Source organism: Oncorhynchus masou, chromosome 26 (genome assembly GCF_036934945.1).
Source record: "Oncorhynchus masou masou isolate Uvic2021 chromosome 26, UVic_Omas_1.1, whole genome shotgun sequence".
Taxonomy (NCBI): domain Eukaryota; kingdom Metazoa; phylum Chordata; class Actinopteri; order Salmoniformes; family Salmonidae; genus Oncorhynchus; species Oncorhynchus masou.
The window spans coordinates 14096114-14120477 of NC_088237.1; the positions used below are offsets into that span (position 1 = coordinate 14096114).

At 42.4% G+C, this 24364-nt stretch overlaps 2 protein-coding genes across 2 annotated transcripts in view; both read left to right on the forward strand.

The window, feature by feature from the left end:
• LOC135515095 (signal peptide, CUB and EGF-like domain-containing protein 1) overlaps positions 1 to 24364 on the forward strand; it is a 209829-nt gene that overhangs the window by 78540 nt on the left and 106925 nt on the right. The window lies entirely within an intron of this gene.
• On the forward strand, positions 147 to 20025 carry LOC135514845 (ethanolamine kinase 1-like). The gene is made up of 8 exons (XM_064938508.1): positions 147 to 438; positions 7109 to 7368; positions 7996 to 8136; positions 9275 to 9417; positions 12684 to 12767; positions 13147 to 13307; positions 16190 to 16263; positions 16720 to 20025. Exons 1-8 carry the CDS (start codon positions 292 to 294, stop codon positions 16790 to 16792), a joined length of 1083 nt encoding a protein of 360 aa, XP_064794580.1. The 5' UTR covers positions 147 to 291; the 3' UTR covers positions 16793 to 20025.

Below are 24364 nucleotides of genomic sequence, written 5' to 3' on the forward strand. Positions count from 1 at the left end.
TGTTTTACACAATATCTTATCACAGCAGTGGCGAACCATGGTTGATTTACTCCCTTACAAAAATGGCTGACATTTTAGACCATCAGAAGAAGGTTGATGGCGATTGGTGACTCACAAATTTCCCAGTATGCACTGCAAATCGGTCATTTTTATGGGTGGGATGTTCTGAGAGGCGTTGCCGCACTAGAAGCGAGTAGATTTTTAACCTCCGCAGCCAAGCAAGAGTTCATACAAACGCATTTGCAGCCGCCTACAGTGAACTTCTTGTCAATTTAATCGGAACCTTTCATTATGGCCAACTACATTCATGTACCCGACGAGGCGCCCGCTGTACCCAAAATAGATGTCACATTAGACGAGAACGATTACAGATCTGGTGCATTGAGACTAATCAAGGAACTGAGACCGTTCTGGAAACCATCCGAGGTCAAAATGAAGGTATTACATTTGGCACATTCAAAGTATTCATTTCTAATATGTTTCTACGATGACCGTAAGAGACTAGTCAGTCGTCATCTGTCGCATACTGCTTACCAGGCAGCTATTACATAATTCTGAAACTGGAGTGTTGCGCTTTTTTAAATAGAAGCTGCGTCAACTTGCTAGCTAGCAACAGTGTAGCATTCAAGCCAGCCGATTGACGAATGTATCGAGGCAGTAGAATTCATAGGCCTTTTGCTTGACGTAGTTCGCCTGATCTTGTAAGCTCAGTAACTCACTGTCCGTTCTGTATCACGTCAGGAGATTGCAACAAAGTATCTATCAAATTCAAGGATATTATAGGCGTCATCATGCACAAAACACAACTGGCCAGCTATGCATTTGATCTGGTGCCAATTTTCTTATGGCATTGTAATATTAAGTGTCATTCTACGATTGCAAGACTAGATACAACTTCCAGGAATGTATGATTATGAGTAGTGGGACTGGTGGCCAAGTAGCGTTACATCAACTCCAACAAGGAGCTGAGCGCAAACGAGCTCTTCAAAACCCTTCAGCCACATTACATTCGCCCACATTTGGCGCCCGTGTAAACTACAATTCCGACGCTGTTTTAACGTTTAAAAAACGTCAACCATCGCTTTCTAAAACGTTTTCGAATATACCCTTGTCTTTTAATGTCAGAGATAAATACACGTTAAAAAAAGAAAAGAGAGCTACTTACTGTAGCAGTTTTGCACCGATCCATCCAATGCCTGCCTCCAGTTGACGAACTACACTTCCTCTCCTGTTAGCTGACACGCTGGTGTTCGGAGCACGCTAGATGGCTAATAAGCACAGTTGGCGACATCTTCCGTAAACAAGCGCTGTAACGTGGAGATATAGCCGTGTGGGAATACTAACCCTATAAATGTGTGTAGTAATGTATCTATATTCACTACTCGCTGATATTAACGATACGTTCCGTATTCTTTCCAAAATAGTGCCGCAGTAACGATGCGTGTTATTTTTTTAGACGAGAGCAAGAGTTGGGACTCGTGAATATGTACTATGCAGACATCGCTCAACCATATCCTGTTTGTTGACAAAACAAGCACGTATAGTGTGGTCATTGTACCACCTAAAACCGCAGTGGAATCTATTTTCCATAACCAAAAATATTGTAATTTCAGCTGTTTTGAAGTACAAAATGAAAAAACGGGAAGCATGGAGATAGCGCACATAGAACAGATCTAGCGCGTCTTAGACTTGCTTTCAATAAGACTGACATAACTATAACGCACATTTCTGTGTACATTTGATGGGGTCGCCCAAAAAATTGCATATTGCAGCAAAACTTCACCTATCATCAATGGGCACTAAAGTAGTTCGTATCTATGAATATGGTAAGTAGACGAGTTTTTTTTTTTATTAACCTCCGAAAAAATGGTAAATTCTTAAACCCTGTAGCAACTGACAATGTAATAACTGCCAATAATGTAATGGGCTCCTACTAATTTTATAACTTTTGCATTTATAGTGTAATAAATGCTGATAATTTAATAAATATGCTGAACACAGTAATAGACACAGTAATAGATTTGGCTCATTATTACATTATAAAGTGGGATTTTTTTTTTTTTATCAATAGTGTAATGACTTAAACCAATAATGTAATTACAACCTAAAATTACTTTCCTTTTAAAGCTGCAGTATGTCACTTTTGGGCAACCTGACTAAATTCACATAGAAATGTGAGTTTTACAGCTCTGTCATTCTCATTGAAAGTGGTAGTGTTCTATGTGCACTTTTTCTATGCTTCCTGTTCTTAAGTTTGGTTTTTGATTTATTTTACTTTGTTTTGCACACCAGCTTCAAACAGCTGAAAATAATTTTTGGGGGGGTTATGGAAAATAGATTTCACAGCGGTTTAGATGGTACAATGACTCTACACTATACGTGCTTGTTTTGTCACATTTAAGTGAACTATTAGAATTGTAGCAACCAGGAAAAGGTGGCGCGATTAATGCATAGCACAAGTTTAAAGGAAAATGTCAATTTTTTTTCACTTCATATTCAACACCACCCCATCAACATCTGTGAAAATATGATTTTAACCAATTATGAGTAGACATAGTCTACTAATTGGACAATGGCATTGGATACTCTTATTTTACTCTTTTACTACAAAATGTAGAAATGCACAATTATCACATACAGTGCATTTGGAAAGTATTCAGACCCCTTCCCCTTTCCACATTTTCTTACGTTACAGCCTTATTCCAAAATTGATAAAATATTTTTTTGCCCCATTATGACAAAGCGAAAACAGGTTTTTGTAAATTCGTAACATATATTATAAAGAAAAATACTGTATTTACATAAGAATTCAACCCTTTGCTATGAGACTCATTTGAGCTCCGGTACATCCTGTTTTCATTGATCATCCTTGATGTTTCTACAACTTGATTGGAGTCCACCTGTGGTAAATTCAATTGATTGGGCATGATTTGGAAAGGCACACGCCTGTCTGAATAAGATCCCCACTGTTGACAGTGCATGTCAGAGCAAAAACCAATCCATGGGGTTGAAGGAATTGTCCGTAGAGCTGTGAGACATGATTGTGTCAAGGCACAGATCTGGGGGAAGGTACCAAAACATTACAACATTGAAGGTCTCAAGAACACAGTGGCCTCCATCATTCTTAATTGGAAGAAGTTTGGAACCACCAAGACTCTTCCTAGAGCTGGCTGCCTGGCCAAACTGAGCAATCGGGGGAGAAGGACCTTGGTCAGGGAGGTGACCAAAAACCCAAACACTCTGACAGAGCTGCAGAATTCCTCTGTGGGGATTGGAGAACCTTCCAGAAGGACAGCCATCTCTGCAGCACCCCACCAATCAGACCTTTATGGTAAAGTGGCCAGACTGAAGCCACTCCTCAGTAAAAGGCACATGACAGCCTGCTAAAGGACTCTGACCACAAGAAACAAGATTCTCTGGTCTGATGAAACCAAGATTGAACTCTTTGGCCTGAATGCCAAGCGTCACGTCTGAAAGAAACCTAGCACCTTCCCTACGATGAAGCATGGTGGTGGCAGCATCATGCTGTGGGGATGTTTCTCAGCGACAGGGACTGGGAGGCTAGTTAGGATTGAGGGAAAGATGAACAGATCAAAGTACAGAGATCCTTGACGAAAACCTGTTCCAGAGCGTTCAGGACCTCAGTCTGGGGTAAAGGCTCACCTCCCAACAGGACAACGACCCTAAGCATACAGTCAAGACAACTCGAATGGCGCCGAGGAAAAGTCTCTAAATGTCCTTGAGTGGCCCATCCAGAGCTCGGATTTGAACTAGATCGGACATCTCTGGAGAGACCTGAAAATAGCTGTGCAGCGACGCTCCCCATCCAGCCTGACAGAGCTTGAGAGGATCTGCAGAGAAGAATGGGAGAAACTCTCTAAATACAGGTGTGCCAAGCTTGTAACGTCATACCCAACAAGACTAGAGGATGTAATTGCTACCAAAGCAGCTTCAACAAAGGACTGAGTAAAGGGTCTTTGGTGATATTTCATTTTTTTGAAATTTGAATCTCAACAAGGAAATGTCTGGTTTTATTTAATTAACATTTTATTAAATAGTATTGATTTCAGCAAACGGGTACACAACAACAGAGGACAAACAGGTACTCGGTAAGGGTTTAAATGGTACTTTAAAAAAACGTATCTCTACATAGTTAGTCGGAGGCTCATTTAAAAAAAAAAATGTAAAAGCTCCAGTCTGAGCTCAGCTCTGTGGAGGAGTTGAGGTACTTGGCAAAGACACCATGGGAGGTTTGTAAAAAGCCAGAATTTTTGCCTGGTCTGTTTCGTGCACGGTAACTGTTTTGGGGAGAGCTGTTGTCAGGACGGAGGGCTTCTCTGGGACTTCACCTGAGGGCTTGTGCTAAGACTAATATATTTTTGAGGATTGTTAGTCTTCTAGTCTTATTTATTCTTTTATCTTGAAGATACGATAATATCGTATTGTAAGTTCCTTGGCAATTCCCAACCGAGTAACAAGGGAGCCCGAGTTTCTCCTGGGTTCTTTGTGATTTAAAGTTGGGCTGGTCTAAATGGTGAACACACTTCTGAGAAAGGAAACATAGCCTAGTTGTGTGGCTCAGTCGGTAGAGCATGGCGCTTGCAACGCCAAGTGTCGTGGGTTCGATTCCCGCTGGGGCCACCCATATGTAAAAAAAAAAGTGGTGGCCCCAGCCGACTTGTAAGTCGCTTTGGACAAAAGCGTCTGCTAAATGGGATATATTATATTTATATTATATTAATTTACATCAGGAAATGGGGTTTTTCATTAACTGGTCTTATGACTCACTAATCATGTGGTTTGTTCATGGCAAACTTGCACTAACCCACCACACAGGTTTACACCACCTAGCTTATGTATACAAATGGAACAAGCCTGTCATGCATGCTGATCGTATGAACGGGAGGTATGGTAAAACTCGGTGACCATACAAGATTGGCACATTTGGGACAAGTTCAGTCTCCGCCTCCTAAATAAAAACATAATTGAAGGGGGCGGAGTGGTCGTCTTGAACACAGAATGGGGGTGTGGTTTCTCTTTGTAAACACAGCTTTCGGGGGGTATTGTGGGCAGGGTAGCCACACACACACACAACCACACTGTCTATTTGCATTCACAAAGCAAGGACTCAGCACATGCCAGCCATTGCTTGCTCCTGCAAAATAAAATTCCGGACGTTCCTCTACGCTCATGGTCAATCCCTGATAGTGTATACGATTAGGGGTGGAATGCCTGCCCCCCTCCCCCCCCAGAAATGTTCCAGTTTTCATTGGGGATGAAAACAACCATTGGGTTTAAACCCACCCAGACAATTCCATCAATGCGTTCTGGGGTCTTTTTTTGTTGTTGTTTTTCAATCAGATCTGAAATCAATTGACAACCTATAAAAGGAACCATATAATTCAGTCCCAGGATGAAAATGATACTACAATAGGTGGCAGCATACTGTCTGTGGATGGTAGAGGTCCAGGGGACCGTACTTGTTGGCATATTCGTATTTAGAAAGGTCCTCATCTGTAGTATTAATAGAAAGATGAGAAAGCTGCCTACCTGACAGGAAGTCAACTGTACCTGTAGTAAATTAAACCAGTATAATAGGGGCCTATAGTCATCCCTGTTATGAAAATCTGCATGACTGGACATAAGCCTATAAATAACTGAGTGAATTGTCCTAAATAAACTCAGCAAGAAAAGAAACACTGCTTTTCAGGACCCTGTCTTTCAAAGATAATTTGTAAAAATCCAAATAATTTCACAGATCCTCATTGTAAAGGGTTTTAACACTGTTCTCCATGCTTGCTCATTAATTGCTTATGGTTCATTGAACATGCACCTGTGGAACGGTCGTTAAGACACTAACCGCTTACAGACGGTAGGCAATCAAGGTCACAGTTATGAAAACTTAGGACACTAAAGAGTCCTTTCTACTGATTCTGAAAAACACCAAACAAAAGATGCCCAGGGTCCCTGCTCATCTGTGTGAATGTGCCTTAGGCATGCTGCAAGGAGTCAAGAGGACTGCAGATGTGGCCAGGGCAATAAGTTGCAATGTCCGTACTGTGAGACGCCGAAGACAGGGAGACAGGTCAGACAACTGATCATCCTCTCAGTGGCAGAGCAAGTTTAACAACACCTGCACAGGATCGGTACATCTGAACGTCACACCTGCAGGACAGGTACAGGATGGCAACAACAACTGTCCGAGTTACACCAGGAATGCACAATCCCTCCATCAGTGCTCAGACTGTCCGCAATAGGTTTAGAATCTGGACTGAGGGCTTGTAGGCCTGTTGTAAGGCAGGTCCTCACCAGACATCACCGGCAACACCATCGTCGGGATTGATGTGGAGGGTCCGTCATGGTCTGGGCAGTGTGTCACAGCATCATTGCACTGAGCTTTTTCTCATTGCAGGCAATCTCAATGCTGTGCGTTAGAGGGAAGACATCCTCCTCCCTCATGTGGTACCCTTCCTGCAGGCTCATCCTGACATGACCCTCCAGCATGACAATGCCACCAGCCATACTGCTCGTTCTGTGCATGATTTCCTGCAAGACAGGAATGTCAGTGTTCTGCCATGGCCAGCAAAGAGCCCGGATCTCAATTCCATTGAGCACGTCTGGGACCTGTTGGATCGGAGGATGAAGGCTTGGGCCATTCCTCCCAGAAAAGTCTGGGAACTTGCAGGTGCCTTGGTGGAAGAGTGAGGTAATATCTCACAGCAAGAACTGGCAAATCTGGTGCAGTCCATGAGGAGGAGATGTGCTGCAGTACTTAATGCAGCTGGTGGCCACACCAGATATGGACTGTTACTTTTGATTTTGACCTCCCCCCCCTCTTTAGGGACACATTATTCCATTTCTGTTAGTCAGATGTCTGTGGAACTTGTTCAGTTTATGTCTCAGTTGTTAAATCTTGTTATGTTCATACAAATATTTACACGTTACGTTTGCTGAAAATAAACGCAGTTCACAGTGAGAAGGTGTTTTTTTTCTGTTGCTTAGTTTATATATATTTATTTTATACTGAGGCATTGGATGTGATGATGATACCCCATTGCAATAATTTGTCTACCATCTCTTTTTGTCTAATCATCTCTTTTCCTCTCAGTTCTTCACAGATGGAATCACCAATAAGTTGCTGGGCTGCTATGTGGGTGGGGTCATGCAGGATGTGGTCCTGGTGCGTATCTATGGCAACAAGACGGAGCTGTTTGTGGACCGGGAGAACGAGGTGAAGAGTTTCCGGACGCTCCACGCACACCGCTGCGCCCCTCGTCTCTACTGTACCTTCAACAACGGCCTCTGCTATGAGTTCCTACAGGGCCAGGCTCTGGAACCTGCACACATCCGCAGCCTGCCCACGTCCAGGTACAGCGACAGTTAGCCCACCGCGTAGAGTACAACTACCAGGCCCTAATCTTAGCAGAGCTCCTCCCACACCACACACTCGGTGCTCTACATACACCACACCTTTGAATTCATTTTCAGGTGAAACCACAGTACGCCTGCACTTTCACACATTCTATAGTCTTTGGCAATGTCATGTAAGGTGTGGTGCATCGGTGCCTAATATATGGGTGAGTCAGTAAGGAAAGGCAATGTGACTTGTTCCCTCAAGGAACATTCCTAGCAGTAGAAACATGGAACATAGACAGTTACAGGTCAGGAGTGTGATTGAAAGCTCACCCTGGATCTATGCTCACAGAACCATTCTTTAGCTAAACTGTTCTTTTGCTAACGCCCAAGTGCTCCAGGGCTATGCATTCAGTTCAGCCTCACCCGTAGGTGTAAACTCACCTTAAGCTTAGTGAGTTGACAGTCTTGGGTTTCTCCTATGACCCGACTTTCATTACATTTCTGGTATTCTTTACAAATATGACCTCTAGTGTATAAGCCAATACTGAAGTAAGAGTTTTACAGTCTTGGCCTCTAGAATTTGGTCCCTCCTCTCAAAACTCCCTATCGCCGACTCACATGGCTTCCACCACCCTACAGGCTCATCGCGAGGCAGCTGTCTAAGTACCATGCCATCCATGCTCACAACGGATGGGTACCCCAGTCAGACCTGTGGCTGACCATGGGCAAGTACTTCGCCCTGATGCCCAAGTTCTTCCAAGACCCAGAGATGAACATGAGGTGAGTGGTGTAGATAAAGAAATGAACTGGGTCCCAATATCCAGACCTGCATGGTACGGAGTATGAAGGCCTGTGTTGGCGTATTCTAGTTGAGATATTGGGACGAAGTCGAGGTCTAGGTAGGAGGACTACGATATGTTAGTAGGGACACATGAAATCTGTTGGGGGTTTCGCATCAATAAAGTTAGAAAACGTATTATTGATGCTTGAATATTTTTCCTCCACCTATTTCCTACTTTATGACATTAATGGGGCCAGGAGTTTTTGTAGGTAATGTCTGGTTCCATAATGATGAGGAATAACTCCCTGGGGCTCTAGTCTAACTTTCCATCAGGAAGCTCCTGAATGGAACACTGCAGTTATGAGAGATGCTTGTCCTGTGACCTCTGGCATGCCTGAGCGATTGCACAGTGAGTGTCTGCCATTCCTCACAGTTTCACCAGGTGTGTTTACCTGAAGAGGACGAGCCCCCTGTCACTCAAACCACACCCACTATTCATGAACAATATGTACTGTTGCCTAGTTAAATAAAAAAATACTGTACCGTTTTGTTGTCAAACCACACCCACTATTCATGAACAATATTCACTGTTCCCTAGTTAAATAATACTGTACTGTATTTTAGTTTTTATGTTGACCGTTTTTTAATAAAGTCATGTGGATTGGAGATTATGCACTATGCTTGGAGTTTCAAGCCTATAAAAGACTCCTATGCAGTTGTTTTTTATTGATCTTTATTGATTAATGAGTTTATTTATTTATTTTTTTTACCTTTATTTAACCAGGCAAGTCAGTTAAGAACAAATTCTTATTTTCAATGACGGCCTAGGAACAGTGGGTTAACTGCCTGTTCAGGGGCAGAACAACAGATTTGTACCTTGTCAGCTCGGGATTTGAACTTGCAACCTTTCGGTTACTAGTCCAACGCTCTAACCACTAAGCTACTCTACCGCCACTAAGCTACTCTTGACTGATGTCAGTTTTCTAGTAGATTCCAACCCTCTTCTCTTATTGGTCCGATCTGGAACAATAATACTGTACCTCTGAGGTTGCGCAACACCTCTACTTCTTTCCCTGTGTACTTCTGTATAAGTATAATCTCTCTCTTTCTACCTCCACCTCCTCCCTACATCCCCAGGTTAAACAGTGAGGTGCCTAGTCGAAGGCGACTGAGGGAAGAGATGGTGTGGATGCAGCAGAGTCTGTCTGTGCTGGGCTCTCCTGTAGTCCTCTGCCACAATGACCTGCTGTGTAAGAACATAATCTATAATCAGCAAGGAGGTGAGTTTCACCCTGCATGCCCAAACATACTGCACCGCACCTAGCCACTATTGCACTGTCCACCACTACCCAGTCACAGGTAGGCCTGATTTCATATACTGCACCAGAGTTTGGGGTCAATTCCATTTTTAAATTCAGTCCATTCAGGAAGTCGACAAATTCAGATTTTCCACATTGACGAGAAATGAGGAGAAATTGAATTTGTTTAGTTCTGGGGTTAAAATAGATTTGAGGCACTGCACTCCTGCTCTGCACGGCATTCTCCCAGTCACAAGCCACAAATCACAGAAAGGACTGACCATAGTGTTCAGTAGGTAAAACATTTGAGAACATTCTGAAACCTAGGGGATATGAAGTACCCAAACTTGTTAAGTTGGCTTATTTTAGTTTCTGTTTCATAGTGTTTTCTCCTGTTTTGCTCAACTGAACAGGGCCCTGGCTTTAGTGCATCTTGTGTAGTCAATTACCATCACAGAGCCGACAGGCTTTGCCCATCATGTCATGCTAGCTAAGGGTGGGAAGGGAGGGAGCTCTGTAGCCCATTTTAATTTTCATCATCATGTTTTTATTTGTGGTTCTTTGGGAATGCTGTTTTGTTTGAGTTGTGAATGCCTTCTGTACTAACGGCCGCCCGTGTACAAAGCGGATGCAAGTAGAAATGGTCTCTCAGACCAGACCTGCCAGGTGGCCAATGGTTGCAGAGGGAGTGGTGAGTGTTTTAACCTGAGGGTGGAGGGGGAGAGCATTCTTACCTGAGGCTAAGGTGAGGGAGAGCATTCTTACCTGAGGCTAAGGTGAGGGAGAGGGATTCAGCTGATTTTTACCTGAGAAAACATGGGATTGAGGGAGAGCACTGTTTACCCCTTCGCTGGTCTGTTCAGCAAGGGGCGGGGTGATCTCACTGCTCCTTGTGCCCAGCTTTTCTCTCCTAGGAGCGTCTGGCCAGCCAGAGGGAAGGTTGGCAGACCCAGTTCAGAACATACCACTGTTCTATGCCACAGATCTCCACTCAGAGCAGCAGTAGGCGCTACCTCACTCCTTTCACTCAGACAGTGACTGGCCGTGTGAGCTAGCTCAGTGCACCATTTGCTTTTATTACTTTCACTGTGACTGACGGCTCTTGCAGTGCTAGCTCTTTACCATACTGTTATCCAACCCTGTGCTAGACTACACCTGGCTTACATGGTGACAGGGTAGCTCTTTTCTGTTTAATGAGAGGGAAACCTCAAGCTTCAGCAATAACCAAAAAGAATCACAGAAAACACAACTAACTACAGTTAAAGTGTAGACAGAGAACACAGCTCTTTCAACCACAGTCTCTCAGTGGCAGTTTTAGTTCTTGCTCTCTCGCTCTCTCTGTGTGAGAGAGAGCAGAGGGAAGCCTCTTCCTTCCAACAATAACAAACGCTTTACCCTCTGAAACTGATGAAAGTGAAAGGTTAGGGAAACTGATTTAAGATGTTTACAAGAGTCGTTTCAGTTCACCCAGTAAGAGAGCAGGATTGTTTCTCATTCAGCTGAATAAGTGTCCTCCCTTTTTTTTCCCTGGGCCCCATCGCTCTGTTTATCTTTCTGCTCTGTCAGGTGATGAAGGGAGAGAAGTAGTCAAATTCTTCCCCAAGTCCCTGAGACTCAAACCTGTGCTGCTTAGCTTACAACAGGAAGCCACTCAATTATCTCATTTGCATAGGAGCAGGGAGGTGTCGTGCCATTGGGTCCCACGTGGACCAATCAGAGTTTAGCTTTGAAGGTGCTTTTTGCGAGAAGGGGGAAGTATGAGAGACCGAAGGAGAGGACAGAGTTGGCAGTTTCTGTGACTGGTTGTGTGTGAATGTTTGTGTGTGTGTGTGTGTGTGATGGATGTGAGTTTGCCCAAACCTTTTCGTCTGCTGTACAGGGCTACTAGCCACTGACTGGAGGTGTTCTGTTGTGTCCTGCTAGGACCGCCCGGCGTCCGGTAACCATCTCACGTGTCTTTACTCAGTCAACCTCAGAAACACACACCAGAACACTCATACACACACTGTATGTGGAACTGTACTGTGACAAACACACATCATTTGGAATTTAGTGTGCTTCAACAAGCACTCTTGAGTATGACCTGCATAGTAAATGAAATGCTAAAAGGTTGAAGACCCTAAAGCATTTGAAAGGGTATTTTTGTTGTCAGGGAGAGAGTTAAAACGGCTCTTTCTAGTTAGATTTGGGGGTAAGGCTTTGCATGTTGACATCCCCTCATGCAGTACTGATTCTTCACTAGAGGTCAGTGTTGCATCTCTTTACCTCCCAACACCACATTCCTTCTGCATGGTGCCTTTGTTTCCATCTTTCCACCACAATCACTTTCTCAACACATGACCTTTTACCCAATCAATTCCACTGCAAGTTCCACAACGGCATATGAACCAAACTAATCCAATATAAGCTTGCTGTGGAAAGTAATATGCTAAATGACTTAAATGTAAATGTAATATTTTTTTAAATGACACATTTGGACTTCTCTTGTTTATTTACTATGTATTTCACTAACCAAACAACACAAACTAAACATGTACAAATGACACATTATTCCTCTGTGTATAATAGCTTCTGTGTGAGCTAATTTGTTTGTGAAGCCAATCAGGAGATTTCCTGGAAAAAGTTGATAAGACTATTTGTCTACGGAATTGGATAATCCAATCCATTTTCCAATCACATGACTGGCTCCTGTAGCCTATATTGGGATTGTTTATCACCCCACATAATGGCAGAAGAAAAAAAAACATTTTAAAAATATCAGTTCTCAACTTTTTCCAGAACACTTTGAAATTCAAACTGGTTGGAAGCTGGTCCTACATCTGAATGGAACCCTCATAGAAACCTTTATTTTTATAGCTAACTCATCTGGCTATTATATAACATGACAACCACTGTCATGACTACGCTAGTCAGAGGAATCAGCTAAAGCACATTTACCTGTTTGGGACCAGGCAAACTGCATGTCTGCATCAATTAGGCCTATGTCTTGTCTGTCTGCCCACTTTCTATGTGTCTGCATTTGTGTCAACTTCGTTTTCTTGAAACATTCTCACTTCCCTTCAAAATGCAAACTCTTACTCCTCCACCCAAGAGGCCTACAGTATTTCCAGTAGGTTGTCAGTGGGGCATCAGAACCACTAAGACTAGAGAGAGGGATGATAATGGGTTAATAATGCACAGCTTTATCATTAATAATGTGACTGGTCTCTGTCCTGTACTAATCGAACCTTCCTCTCTGCTCCTTTCAGAAAATGTCAAGTTCATTGACTACGAATACGCTGGGTACAATTACCAAGCTTATGACATTGGGAACCACTTCAATGAATTTGCAGGTAAGAGTTTGTCTGTGTGTGGAGTAACTTTGCCAAGTGCGACTGGTCATTTTTATAAAGTGCTGCCCGTACAGTATGTGTTGTGTTCCTCTGTAGCTTGGTAGAGCATGGCGATGCCAAGTGGTTAGTGTTGGGCCAGTAGCCGAAAGGTTGCTAGATCGAATCCCCGAGCTGACAAAGTAAAACATCTGTAAAATCTAGCTAAATAAAAAATAAAAAAATAAAATTCAATCCCGCTCTGAAAATATGACTGCTTTGGATAAAAGCATCTGCATAATGACATATAATGGTCAGTGTGTTAAGCTTGCGTTTGGTCATTGTACTAAGCATTTGTGTGTTTTGACCTTTTACTTAGCGTGTGTGTGTGTGTCCTGTGTAGGTCTGAATGAGGTGGACTACAGCCACTACCCAGAGCGGAGTTTGCAGCTGCAGTGGCTGCGCTCCTACCTGGAGGCCTATAAGGAACACAAAGGTCAAGGGTCAGAGGTCACTGAGACAGAGGTGGAGGTGCTCTACGTACAGGTCAACCGCTTCTCCCTGGTGAGTTCACGACTCCTTTTTTTTTGCGTGGTTAATCTGTGGTTTACGCCCAAGACGAAGTTGGTGAACCTTCGTACATTTTGGCACATTTTTATTTGAGTTTTGTTTACAAGATGAAGTATTAGACCAATGTTTAGTGAGACTTTGCACAGGTAAATCAGTCAGGGGAGTTCCTGGGTAAAGTTGAAAGGCTTTTTGAAGCTTTTCACAAGGAGATCTTCAATGCCAGTCATCTCCGTCTGTTTGATGTTCTCAGGTCGAAGGGCCGAGCAGCGTTCCCCTCTGCTCTTCTCCGTTCACTTCTTTCAGAGAAACGACACAATGTACCCAACACAAATCAATTGCACAAGGATGTGTGTGTTAGGGTGAATCACTCAAGGTTAATTGGTTGGGCCTTTAATCAATAGTTAAGGCAGTGTAGACTATTGTGTAGAACTGTCTCCCCTGGTACCTCGCAGAGATTGTTTCCCTGAACACGTACTCATCTAGAAGGTACAGTTGAAGTCGGAAGTATTACATACACCTTAGCCAAATACATTTAGACTCAGTTTTTCACAATTCCTGACATTTAATCCTAGTAAAAATTCCCTGTCTTAGTTCGGATCACCACTTTATTTTAAGAATGTGAAATGTCAGAATAATGTTAGAGTGATTTATTTCAGCTTTTATTTCTTCAATCACATTCCCAGTGGGTCAGAAGTTTACATACACTCAATTAGTATTTGGTAGTATTGCCTTTTAAATTGTTTAACTTGGGTCAAACGTTTCGGGTAGCCTTCTTCCCACAATAAGTTGGGTGAATTTTGGCCCATTCCTCCTGACAGAGCTAGTGTAACGGAGTCAGGTTTGTAGGCCTCCTTGCTCGCACACGCTTTTTCAGTTCTGCCCACAAATGTTCTATAGGATTGAGGTCAGGGCTTTGTGATGGCCACTCCAATACCTTGACTTAGTTGACCTTAAGCCATTTTGCCACAACCTTGGAAGTATGCTTGGGGTCATTGTCCATTTGGAAGACCCATTTGCAACCAAGCTTTATCTTCCTGACTGATGTCTTGAGATGTTGCTTCAATAAAGCCACATAATTTGCCTTCTCATGATGCCATCTATTTTGTGAACTGCAGCAAAGCACCCCCACAATATGATGATGTCACCCCCGTGCTTCACGGTTGGGATGGTGTTCTTCGGCTTGCAAGCCTACCCCTTTTCCTCCAAACATAACGATGGTCATCATGGCAAAACAGCTATTTTTGTTTCATCAGACCAGAGGACATTTCTCCAAAAAGTACGATCTTTGTCCCCATGTGCAGTTGCAAACCGTACTCTGGCTTTTTTATGGCGGTTTTGGAGCAGTGGCTTCTTCCGTGTTGATTGGTCTTTCAAGTTATGTCGATAAAGGACTAGTTTTACTGTGAATGTAGATACTTTCGTACCTGTTTCCTCCAGCATCTTCACAAGGTCCTTTGCTGTTGTTCTGGGATTGATTTGCACTTTTCACACCAAAGTACGTCCATCTCTAGGAGACAGAACGCATCTTCTTCCTGATAGGTATGACGGCTGCAAGGTCCCATGGTGTTTATACTTGCATACTATTGTTTGTACAGATGAACGTGGTACCTTCAGGCATTTGGAAATTGCTCCCAAGGATGAACCAGACTTGTGGAGGTCTACAATTGTTTTCTAAGGTCTTTTCTTATTTTGTTTTATTTTCCCATGATGTCAAGCAAAGAGTCACTGGGTTTGAAGGTAGGCCTTATAATGTATCCACAGGTACACCTTCAATTGACTCAAATTATTTCAATTAGCCTATCAGAAGCTTCTAAAGCCATTGCATCATTTTCTGGAATTTTCCAAGCTGTTTAATGGCACAGTCAACTTAGTGTATGTAAACTTCTGACCCACTGGAATTGTGATACAGTGAATTATAAGTGAAATAATCTGTCTGTAAACAATCACTGGAAAAATGTCATGCACAAAGTAGATGTCATAAACGAGTTGCCAAAACTGTAGTTTGTTAACAATACATTTGTGGAGTGGTTGAAAAACGAGTTTTAATGACTCCAACCTAAGTGCATGTAAACTTCCGACTTCAACTGTATGTACCCTGGGTATCGAAAAGCAGAGGAGAACTTTGAAAGAAACATGTAGTGGACTTGCAAATGAGACACAAACGAAGCAGGAGAGAGAGCTTTGTAAATATAGACCGTCTGCCTGCTTGCTGTTCAACAGAAGTGCAATAATGGTAATTTATCTGAGTACTTTACTCTACGGCTTAGATGAAGAACGGTCCGATGCGTTTGAATAGCAATAGAAGCGCTGCACTGCTTTCAAAGATCAAAGGAGGGACCATACTAGATTGACTTATTTCTATGTCACATAGAGAGACGTGACCGTGCAAACGTATTGAAAACCAACGAGAAGACTTCAGCCTTGTTATGGACAATAGAGTCCCTGGGGTTATTATTATTATTATACATCAGCTATACATGGGGGTAGGGCCACAAATCCATAGGCTTAACAAACTACAACAGTAGGCAGACTCTAGCAGCCTCCTTGTCCTGGAAAGGAACATTCGAGAATTCTCATTTTGCACGGTCAATAGTAGCACCCTCCTGGGCGACGATCCCAACGCCACCTGAGACTCACCCTACCTCCTCCTTTGGTAACTGCACTCAAGTATGTTTACTGTAGATAGAAGTGGTAGCCTTGGTTCCGGTCTGTTTCAGCTGTAGATAACACCTTTTGTTGGTTGTCACTATGGGATTTGTTGTGTTTTGGTGTGACAATGGTGTTGGTTAAATATTTCCATTCCTATCAGGACTGTGAACACCGACACCCACATTTTAATAACATGGCTACCCCCCATTCTTTCCCCCCTCTCTCAGGCATCTCATTTCTTCTGGGGCCTATGGGCTCTGATTCAGGCAGAGTTCTCCACCATTGATTTTGACTTCCTGGGGTAAGTAGCTTCAAAAATGTATGTTTTATCCGGAGATAAACACGAGAGCCTGGCATTATTAGGTTCTATCTGCAAGAATATGGTTCCGAACCCTCATTGGTTTGAATGGTGTCAGCAATTTTTATATTGTATTCATTTCAACTTGAATTAGGGGTATTTAGAGTACTATATACGTGGATAACATTGAACAGAACAAGGCTTAGTCAATAACTCACTTTTGCCCATAATGCAGATAGTCCCAAGCTCTCAAAGACATGACATTAAAGCCATAGCAGATATAGCATATAGCGTATTTATAGTTTCTGTAATAATGTCAGTTGTTGAGTACTTTGTTTCACCCTGAATGCCTACCTATGACCTTCTGATGTTATGCCCTTACGCAGCATCTTGTTTTCTTATGACACATTGTCACTTGATATCTTGTTACTAACATTGGCGTACATTGGCTCGTTTCAGATACGCAGTCCTTCGCTTCAGCCAGTACTTCAAGATGAAACCAGAGGTTGCAGCGCTGAACTTTCCAGAGTAAAAGTCCTTCTCCCTATCTGGTCCTCATGTCCACCGTAGAGTGCCCTCTGGGGGGTGTCGGAAAGAAGACCCGGAGAGAGCCCAGTCCACGCTTCCTGTGGATTTAATTCGGGCACTCACTAGAGACTCATAGAACCCTATGGGAACTCATAGAACCCTATGGGAACTCATAGAACTATATTAGAACTCGTATAACTATATTAGAACTCATAGAACCCTTTCGAGAACTCCTAGCTGTTAGAAACCATAACTCGGCATCCATTGACACTCCACAGGGCCAATTCCATAGCATCACTGCTACAGACAGATCCCTACCTAGTTCGCTATAGAAGCCTAGAGCCATGCACTTCTTCATAAATACTAAAGTCTTTAAGACCCAGTCCTCCAAAATGTCTAAAAATATGCTAGAAGAAGAAAAAGGAAAGGAAAGAAACTATCGTGGCTATTTTTTGTTGAAGATCAACCAAATGAAAACGGTGCCATGTAAAGGCGAATTCAGTGTGACATTCCAATAGCATCTCTCACCCCAGTCTGTGCCCGCCCACAGGGGTAACTCACAACAGAGGAGACCCGGACCAACTCTGGAACTTGTCTCCTGTGTTGTGCTGCCGACTGACTGGGAATATTAGTGTGTGTGGGCTCACTCTGAGCCATTCCTATTGGATATATATACATCTCTTGTCTGGGCTCGCTGGCCCACTGATTATTTAGTCACCATTATATCGGTTGGTTTAATTGTAGGCTACGTAGCAAGTTACAAATATGTGTTGGTGCATCTGGTATTGTCACCAATGTATATTTGCCGGTCGAATGGTTAGATTCACTTATGTACTGTCTCCTAGGTAACAAACAGGAGTGCCTCCATCTTGTTTACATTCTGTTCACCTGACTGAAACGACGTCCGCTTCCCTACCGTAACTGGGCTGTAGTTTGATTCATGGGAAATGTTGTCGTCATGATGACGGCCAGAAGTATTTCCTGGAAAAACTCTGACCAGGAGAAACTCTGGGCCTGGGGCCTTGTGGTCCGGAAACCCGCCACGCCCTAGTCATGACTATGTTATGTTCACTGTATAAAGTCATTTAGATTCACTTTTTTTTTCATGTAACCTCATGGGGCAGTTGCATTTGGCTAGACTCAGCCTAGTCCTGGACTAAAAGGCACTTTCAATGGAGAGTTGATGTTCAATGGCGTCACCATTGGAAGTGATTTTATGTCGAGGATTATAGGCGTCACCTGGTTTATTGTTGCCTGGCTACCCATCCACAACACTCCGGCCAACTGAAGTTTCTTCTCCACGATGTGTGGATTTGCTTCCCTCCCTAATGATTTCTAGAATGAGAAGGTATTCTGACCGTTCTGATTGGTCCCAGAAACTGATGGGTTGGGCCAGGTCCGGGCCTACATGGATGACATTGTCAACTTTGCTACGGGTGAGATTTTGTTAAGACGATTCAATCGCTGATTAATTTGTTTTGTACAACGCCCCTCACTTTGAAGTCACACAGACTACTTCTAGGATGGCAGTTTCAGACTGAATGTATATAGCGATCGACAGAGCAGCGGAATGAAATTCAGGGTGAATTGTCTGACAAGGTTTACTGCAACTGCCTGTGAGACAACTGAGGTAAGACCTATGATTGGAGGACCAATGGCTTTGGTAGTGAGTGTCTTTGAAAGACATGTATCTTTGTCTGAAAGAGTCTAACAGTATAGTACTTGTCTTTGTTTGTTTATAATGTATGTGCTGCTTGGTTCTGGAAGTTCTTTACGACAAAAAGTTCATCTAATAGGTAAAAACCAACCAATACCAAAGTGCTGATATTTTCTTTGCTTGTACATAATTGCACATTGTATTTTTCCATTTACGAATGATAATATTGATAATGTACAATATTTACTTTTTAAAGTGCAGTTTTATACCCATTTAAGTGATGAACTGTTTTCTGACTGGGAGGTCTTGGAGAGTATGTTAGGAGTGTGTTAAAACAGCTTCAACGTTAGTCAGGGCAGGTCTGTGCGGTCACCGTACCTGAATGAAGAGACCACCTTGATAGGCTGCTGAAATAGCACCCTATTCCCTACATGGTGCACTATTTTTGACCAGGTCCCATGGGGTGAAGTGTATAGGGAATATGGTGCCATTTCGGATATATAGACAGACTATATATTTTTCCATTCATACTCAGCACTTCCATGCCAACGGTATCAGTCTGCAGACTTGCAGCCGGTGTCCTATGGGTTGCTAGCACCTGTGAGAACTGCATTTCAAGGCACCTTTCAGGAAGTGACTGCGAGTCTGCAGACCTATGCCTCTCCCAATATCCTACTGTTGCTCCTGGCCTGTGCAGCCCTCTGCATGTTTAGTTAACCCCATCTACTGTAGCGAAGAAACCACAAACCGGGAAGTCGGGCAGGAATCACCATATATGCCTGTTAACTCTGTGTTCACGTTTTGTTTTGAGCATGCCCTTTATTTAATGATAATCAACATGTCTGTGACTGCAGTGTCTGTGACTGCAGTGTCTGAGATGGTAGGTCTATGTTCCTTCACTGGGGAAATGGAGGACAGGTCAGAAATTGGTTGTTGTTGATCAGATCCTAACTTGAGATGTGTTGTGCGCTAAGTTACTCAACTTTTGTGAATGTTCTCTACTGACATAAGTGCATGGATCTTTGAAAAGGTTTACTTTACACTTGACTCAAGTTAGTGTTGTCCTTTTAGAATCATGTTTGTGTGCTGTCCTCTTGTCTGCAGACCTCGTCATGTTTTTAACCACACAGGGTCCACAAATAGTGCTGATATATATATACTGTCGCCTTCACGTGCGCTATAATGTTAAAAAGGAATCATAAACACTCCGTAACGCAAGTCTGATTCCCTGTTGAGTTTCATTCTGAAATGACCACTGTAAAAAAAAAAAAGCTTGTGAAAAGCAACAACACTTTCAGCTTGACTCAATACTGGTCTGCTTCTTTAAAATGTGTATAAATGCACTCCATTATTTCTTCTCTGGCATTTGTAGCATATGTGTATATGTACATTTCAAAATCAAATGTAATATCTCTGCTTGAGCTGTCAAATGTGAATGACTGTACATAGGGGGAGTTTTTTTTTCTAAACATTGCTCTAACGTCAAGTAGTCTTTTTGTTTAACTGTGAAACGAGCAGACTTTTGAATACTGTACACAAGTGCTTTGAAAGGAGATTAAAGTCTATTACCCTGTCCTGTTTATTGTTTAAAAAAACGTTTTATTTATATATATATATATTCCCCTCTGTTTAATTACTCTGAGCCAGAAGTATTTCCCTGTTAACCACTGCTCTACCACAAGGGTACCAGGAGATGGCGCCAAACATGATGAAATGAAAAGCCAAGCATTGTTGCGTTTGTACAGGTAACTGCCAAAATAAAAACACTGAGTAAATGTGGGATATAAAGTGTGGCTCAGTTGGAAGAACTTGGTTCTTGCAGTGCCAGGGTTGGGTGTTCTATTCCCACAGGTGACCAGTATGAGAAATTGATGCGCTCTGGAGAAGAGCATCGTTTAAATGACCATGTTAAGCTGCTCCTGAGGCATTTTCCACCACCATCAACAAAGTGCACTGAAGCTGTTCTGTCTGGTGGTGGCCCAACACCCTATTAACAAATTGTTGGCGTTTACTTTTATTTTGCTAGTTACTTTATTTAGTTACTCTGAACAAGTGGATGGTGCTCATTTGAATGAACATACCATCAGGTGAGTTTGTGTACATGCTCCCTCTCCCTTAACGCAGAGATGAAGGCCGTTGAGAAATATGCATCTTATTCCAGGGCTATAGACCTCTTCAGAATGACTCTGGGAGGGAGGCTATACACCACAGCATTATAGAAATACACACAATATTTTCCAACAATAATTTTGAGAGCAGCCAGGCAGATTATGGCTTCAGCACGTCTTAATGTGAGCAGCAGTTGCAGAGTGAAATAATTAGAGCGTTGCTCCAGCTCGGTCTAATTCAATTAACTCCACATCCCTTCAGCTATTTCCTACCACATTTACACGTTAATTATGAATTCAATATCTGCTCGTCGACTTGGTTCCAATTCACACAAAGGTCAAAGTTCAATTACCACTTCCGACTGTATCAATCTTGGGAGTGGGAGATGCCAGACGTCTTCCCCGTGTAAGTAAACTGACACACACTCAAGCCTACGTTACAAGTGTGCATATGTCAAACATGTTATATACACACACACACACAAAAGTGCTTTAGTATAATAACACTACAATGTACTGCAATACCATATAAATGCACTGATATAAAGGACACCAGTTTGATGAAAGTCTGTATTGAAGTACTGAAAGAGTACACCAAAGCTGAAGTGCACATGGGATATTCTAGTGACACTTCTGCTGCACTTCACCCTATTTGTATACTAGTAGCTCTTCATGTCGCTACGTTGTAAGTGTATAGAAGACATCTCAAATAATGTCTTACAACTACACCTAGTATACTTTAAGTGGGGTCATTTTAGCACATAGACGTACAATTAGTTGATTAAATAGTACCATAAAGAACGTACATTTATTTAGCACAAGTAAAGTTGGTCCAAAATAAGAAAACAGAAAACATTTTCTCCTTATTGCAGCCCTCAAGTCACATCGTGGTCCTGGGGAACATCCATGAGAACCATCCTGAAAGGAATATGGTAAAACATTTCAATGTGAGGCTGTATAAGCATATAAATTGAATGAGTGAAAGATGCTGATATTGGCTTGGCACTGATAAGGTTCATTTACATGTTTCCTTCATATTGAAAAATGTTTTGTTCCCCAACCGTGGTCCCAGGAAACTAGTATAACTGTCTCTGGAAAGCCATGGGTGGGGTTGGTATTAGACTTTGACAACCAGTAGTGAAGTAATATAATCAAGTTTATAGTAGTTGTAGTGGTGATGTAGACAACTTATACGTATATCAGTCAGAGAATCTACCTTGTGGGTCCAGTTGATTTTGTTTCCTAGTTGAGGGTTTTTCCCAAAAAATACAAAATAAAAACCCAACTCAAAAAGTTGCCTAGGCACTTGATTTTAAAGTCCCAGGAACATCTGAGGAGGCACAATATGAAAGAGTGGGTCAACAACCTAACTAAGGCTGGTGAAGCATAACGCATTTTTTAAAAACCATCCCTTATTAACATATTACATTTTATTATCCTTAATTTTAGCAGTTAGAGACTGTAATGTATAAAAACTGGATTTGAAGCAATACATCATTCAAATAGTTTTATGACTAGAAAAAAAAGTGGTTTGTCTGAGGATGGATGACAATTGGATGGCAGTTGAATTTACTAGGATAAAACAGATGTCAAAAAAGGGCATATTCATGTGGACAATAAAGGAAATATCCTTGAACTGAAAGATTCTAAGTACTACAATGAGACAATTAGCAACAACCAGTATTTAATCACTCAGGCTGTAGCATTAATGCATGCTTTAAATATGTCCTCCAATTAGCACACTTAGTTACAAACAATATATACTTTTGGGCTACATTTACAATAGGGATATACTTAACATTGGCCAGAACACATACATGACTTACTTTCAATACAAGCATTTGTAGGACTCTATTGAGCTGGTTTGGTTGGTGAAAAGAGGCCTAATGAATTCTGGTGAGCACCCTTAATAGAAACGGCCGGCCTCTTTCGAAGTGGTCCTTATTGTGTTTTTGATTAAGTTTGATGGAGGTGTGTGGCGGCCAATAAGGGGTGGGCTCCCCTCCAGGGAAGGTGGGAAGTGAGAGTTTTCTACAGTACCTGTAAGACCTTATTTGAGCTGTACTCTCTAAATAGACAATAAGAGCAGCATAGAAGAATTAACTTGAAGTAGACTATTGCCATGCATGGATTTGATGGGATAATAGCAGATAGGTAATGCCTGTGGCTTCATAAGAATGGTGCTTTATGAGCATTGTATGTGCCACGATGAGGGCTGCTACATGACTGAGCAGCAGCGAATCAAAACAGACACACCAGTGGAGAACAATGCCTGGAGCCTTATAGGGGAGAAGAGAAGGGGGTCAGAGCGTTCATTCATCTTGATTATCTCTGCCAACTTAATTACAAGCCCAGGAAACAGTAATTAACACAAGTCTCACCTCGTTAATCAACTAAAGGCTTCACACTATTTATATCTGATGAATGACTGCTTAAACATGGTCCCAATTGGCTCCCTGTCTAGTGCACTACTTTTGACCAGAACCCATAGGTAGTGCACTACGTAGTGGCCATAGTAGTGCTACACAAAGAATAGGGTGCCATTTGGGACACAACCCATGAAGTGATATTTATATTTCTGTTAATTGTACACAGCTTGCCTTGTTTCTCCGCTCTGCTCCAGTTTTCTGAGTGTATTTGTCGTCAGGCACAGGAACGTTTTCTATTGTTATGCTCATAATAGTAGATGCTAATTGTGCGTCTCAATCAGAGATGACTTAGGGTTGCTCTGTATAATTAGACCTTGAATTTGAGTTGAACACTTCGCTTACAGACATTTGTACTTTCCAGCTTTTTCAGTCTTGTGTGCAGTCTTACTGTGCACAACTCTTGACCCCAGGTCATTGCTGTAAACATCTTATGAGTCAACTAACATGGCATTATTTAACATTTTAGTCATTAAGTAGACACTCTTATCCAGAGCAACTTACAGGAGCAGTTAGGGTTAAATGCCTTGCTCAAGGGCACATCGGCTCAATATTCACCTCGTCGGCTCGGGGATTCAAACCAGCAACCTTTCGGTTACTTAACCTCTAGGCTATCTACAACTGTACGTAGATAATACAATACAGACGCCTAGTGTGTCAATCCTCTTTCTGAACAGCATTACAAAGTAAGTGTAACAACTCATTAGTGAGTGTAACAACAAAGTGTAACAACTCATTAGATCGCTATGCACAAACAGATTGTTTTACATCTGCTAATAGATGGCCGATAATGGAGATTTTATTTTCATCCATGTGGAATAATTCCACCACAGATCGACAGCCCGTGTGTGTGTGTGTGTGTGTGTGTGTGTGTACGTGTGTGTGTGTACGTGTGTGTGTGAGTGAGAAACAGAGGCCACACCATAATGAGAAAGGATCAAAGCGCTAAATGACGGGCTGAAGATACTGAACCAGATTAACATGGGTCTCACAATACCAACAGCTGTTCATAAACTCACACAGCTAAAGATATCGTTTCAGATTAGCGCTGACGTTACAATACAGGGAGCTTCCGTCTGGAAGGGCTTAATACAATAGAGAGATGGAGCAGTGGAGGCATGGAGGAGAGCAGGGGGGGGGGATAATGCTCTGGAAAACATGTGTTATCATCACAAAGGGGTTGTCAGCTTCAAACGTCTTACACCCCCTCAGGATCAAACAGGCTTTGCCTCCCAGAGCTGTTACACTCTCGCCACTTACTCTCTATCTCAATCTCTCTTTTGCTCTTGTTCTCTCGCTCTCTCGCTCTCTTGCTCTCCTGTTCTCTTGCTCTCTCTATCAGTTTTCTAGCTCTCAGACTCTCTCACTCCATGCTCTCTCTCTCT

Coding starts and splice junctions, on each gene's coding strand:
- LOC135514845 (XM_064938508.1), top strand. CDS start 292: ATGGCCAACTACATTCATGTACCCGACGAGGCGCCCGCTGTACCCAAA. Junction 12,768..13,146: donor CCACTTCAATGAATTTGCAG/GTAAGAGTTTGT, acceptor TGTCCTGTGTAG/GTCTGAATGAGGTGGACTAC. Junction 16,264..16,719: donor ATTGATTTTGACTTCCTGGG/GTAAGTAGCTTC, acceptor GGCTCGTTTCAG/ATACGCAGTCCTTCGCTTCA.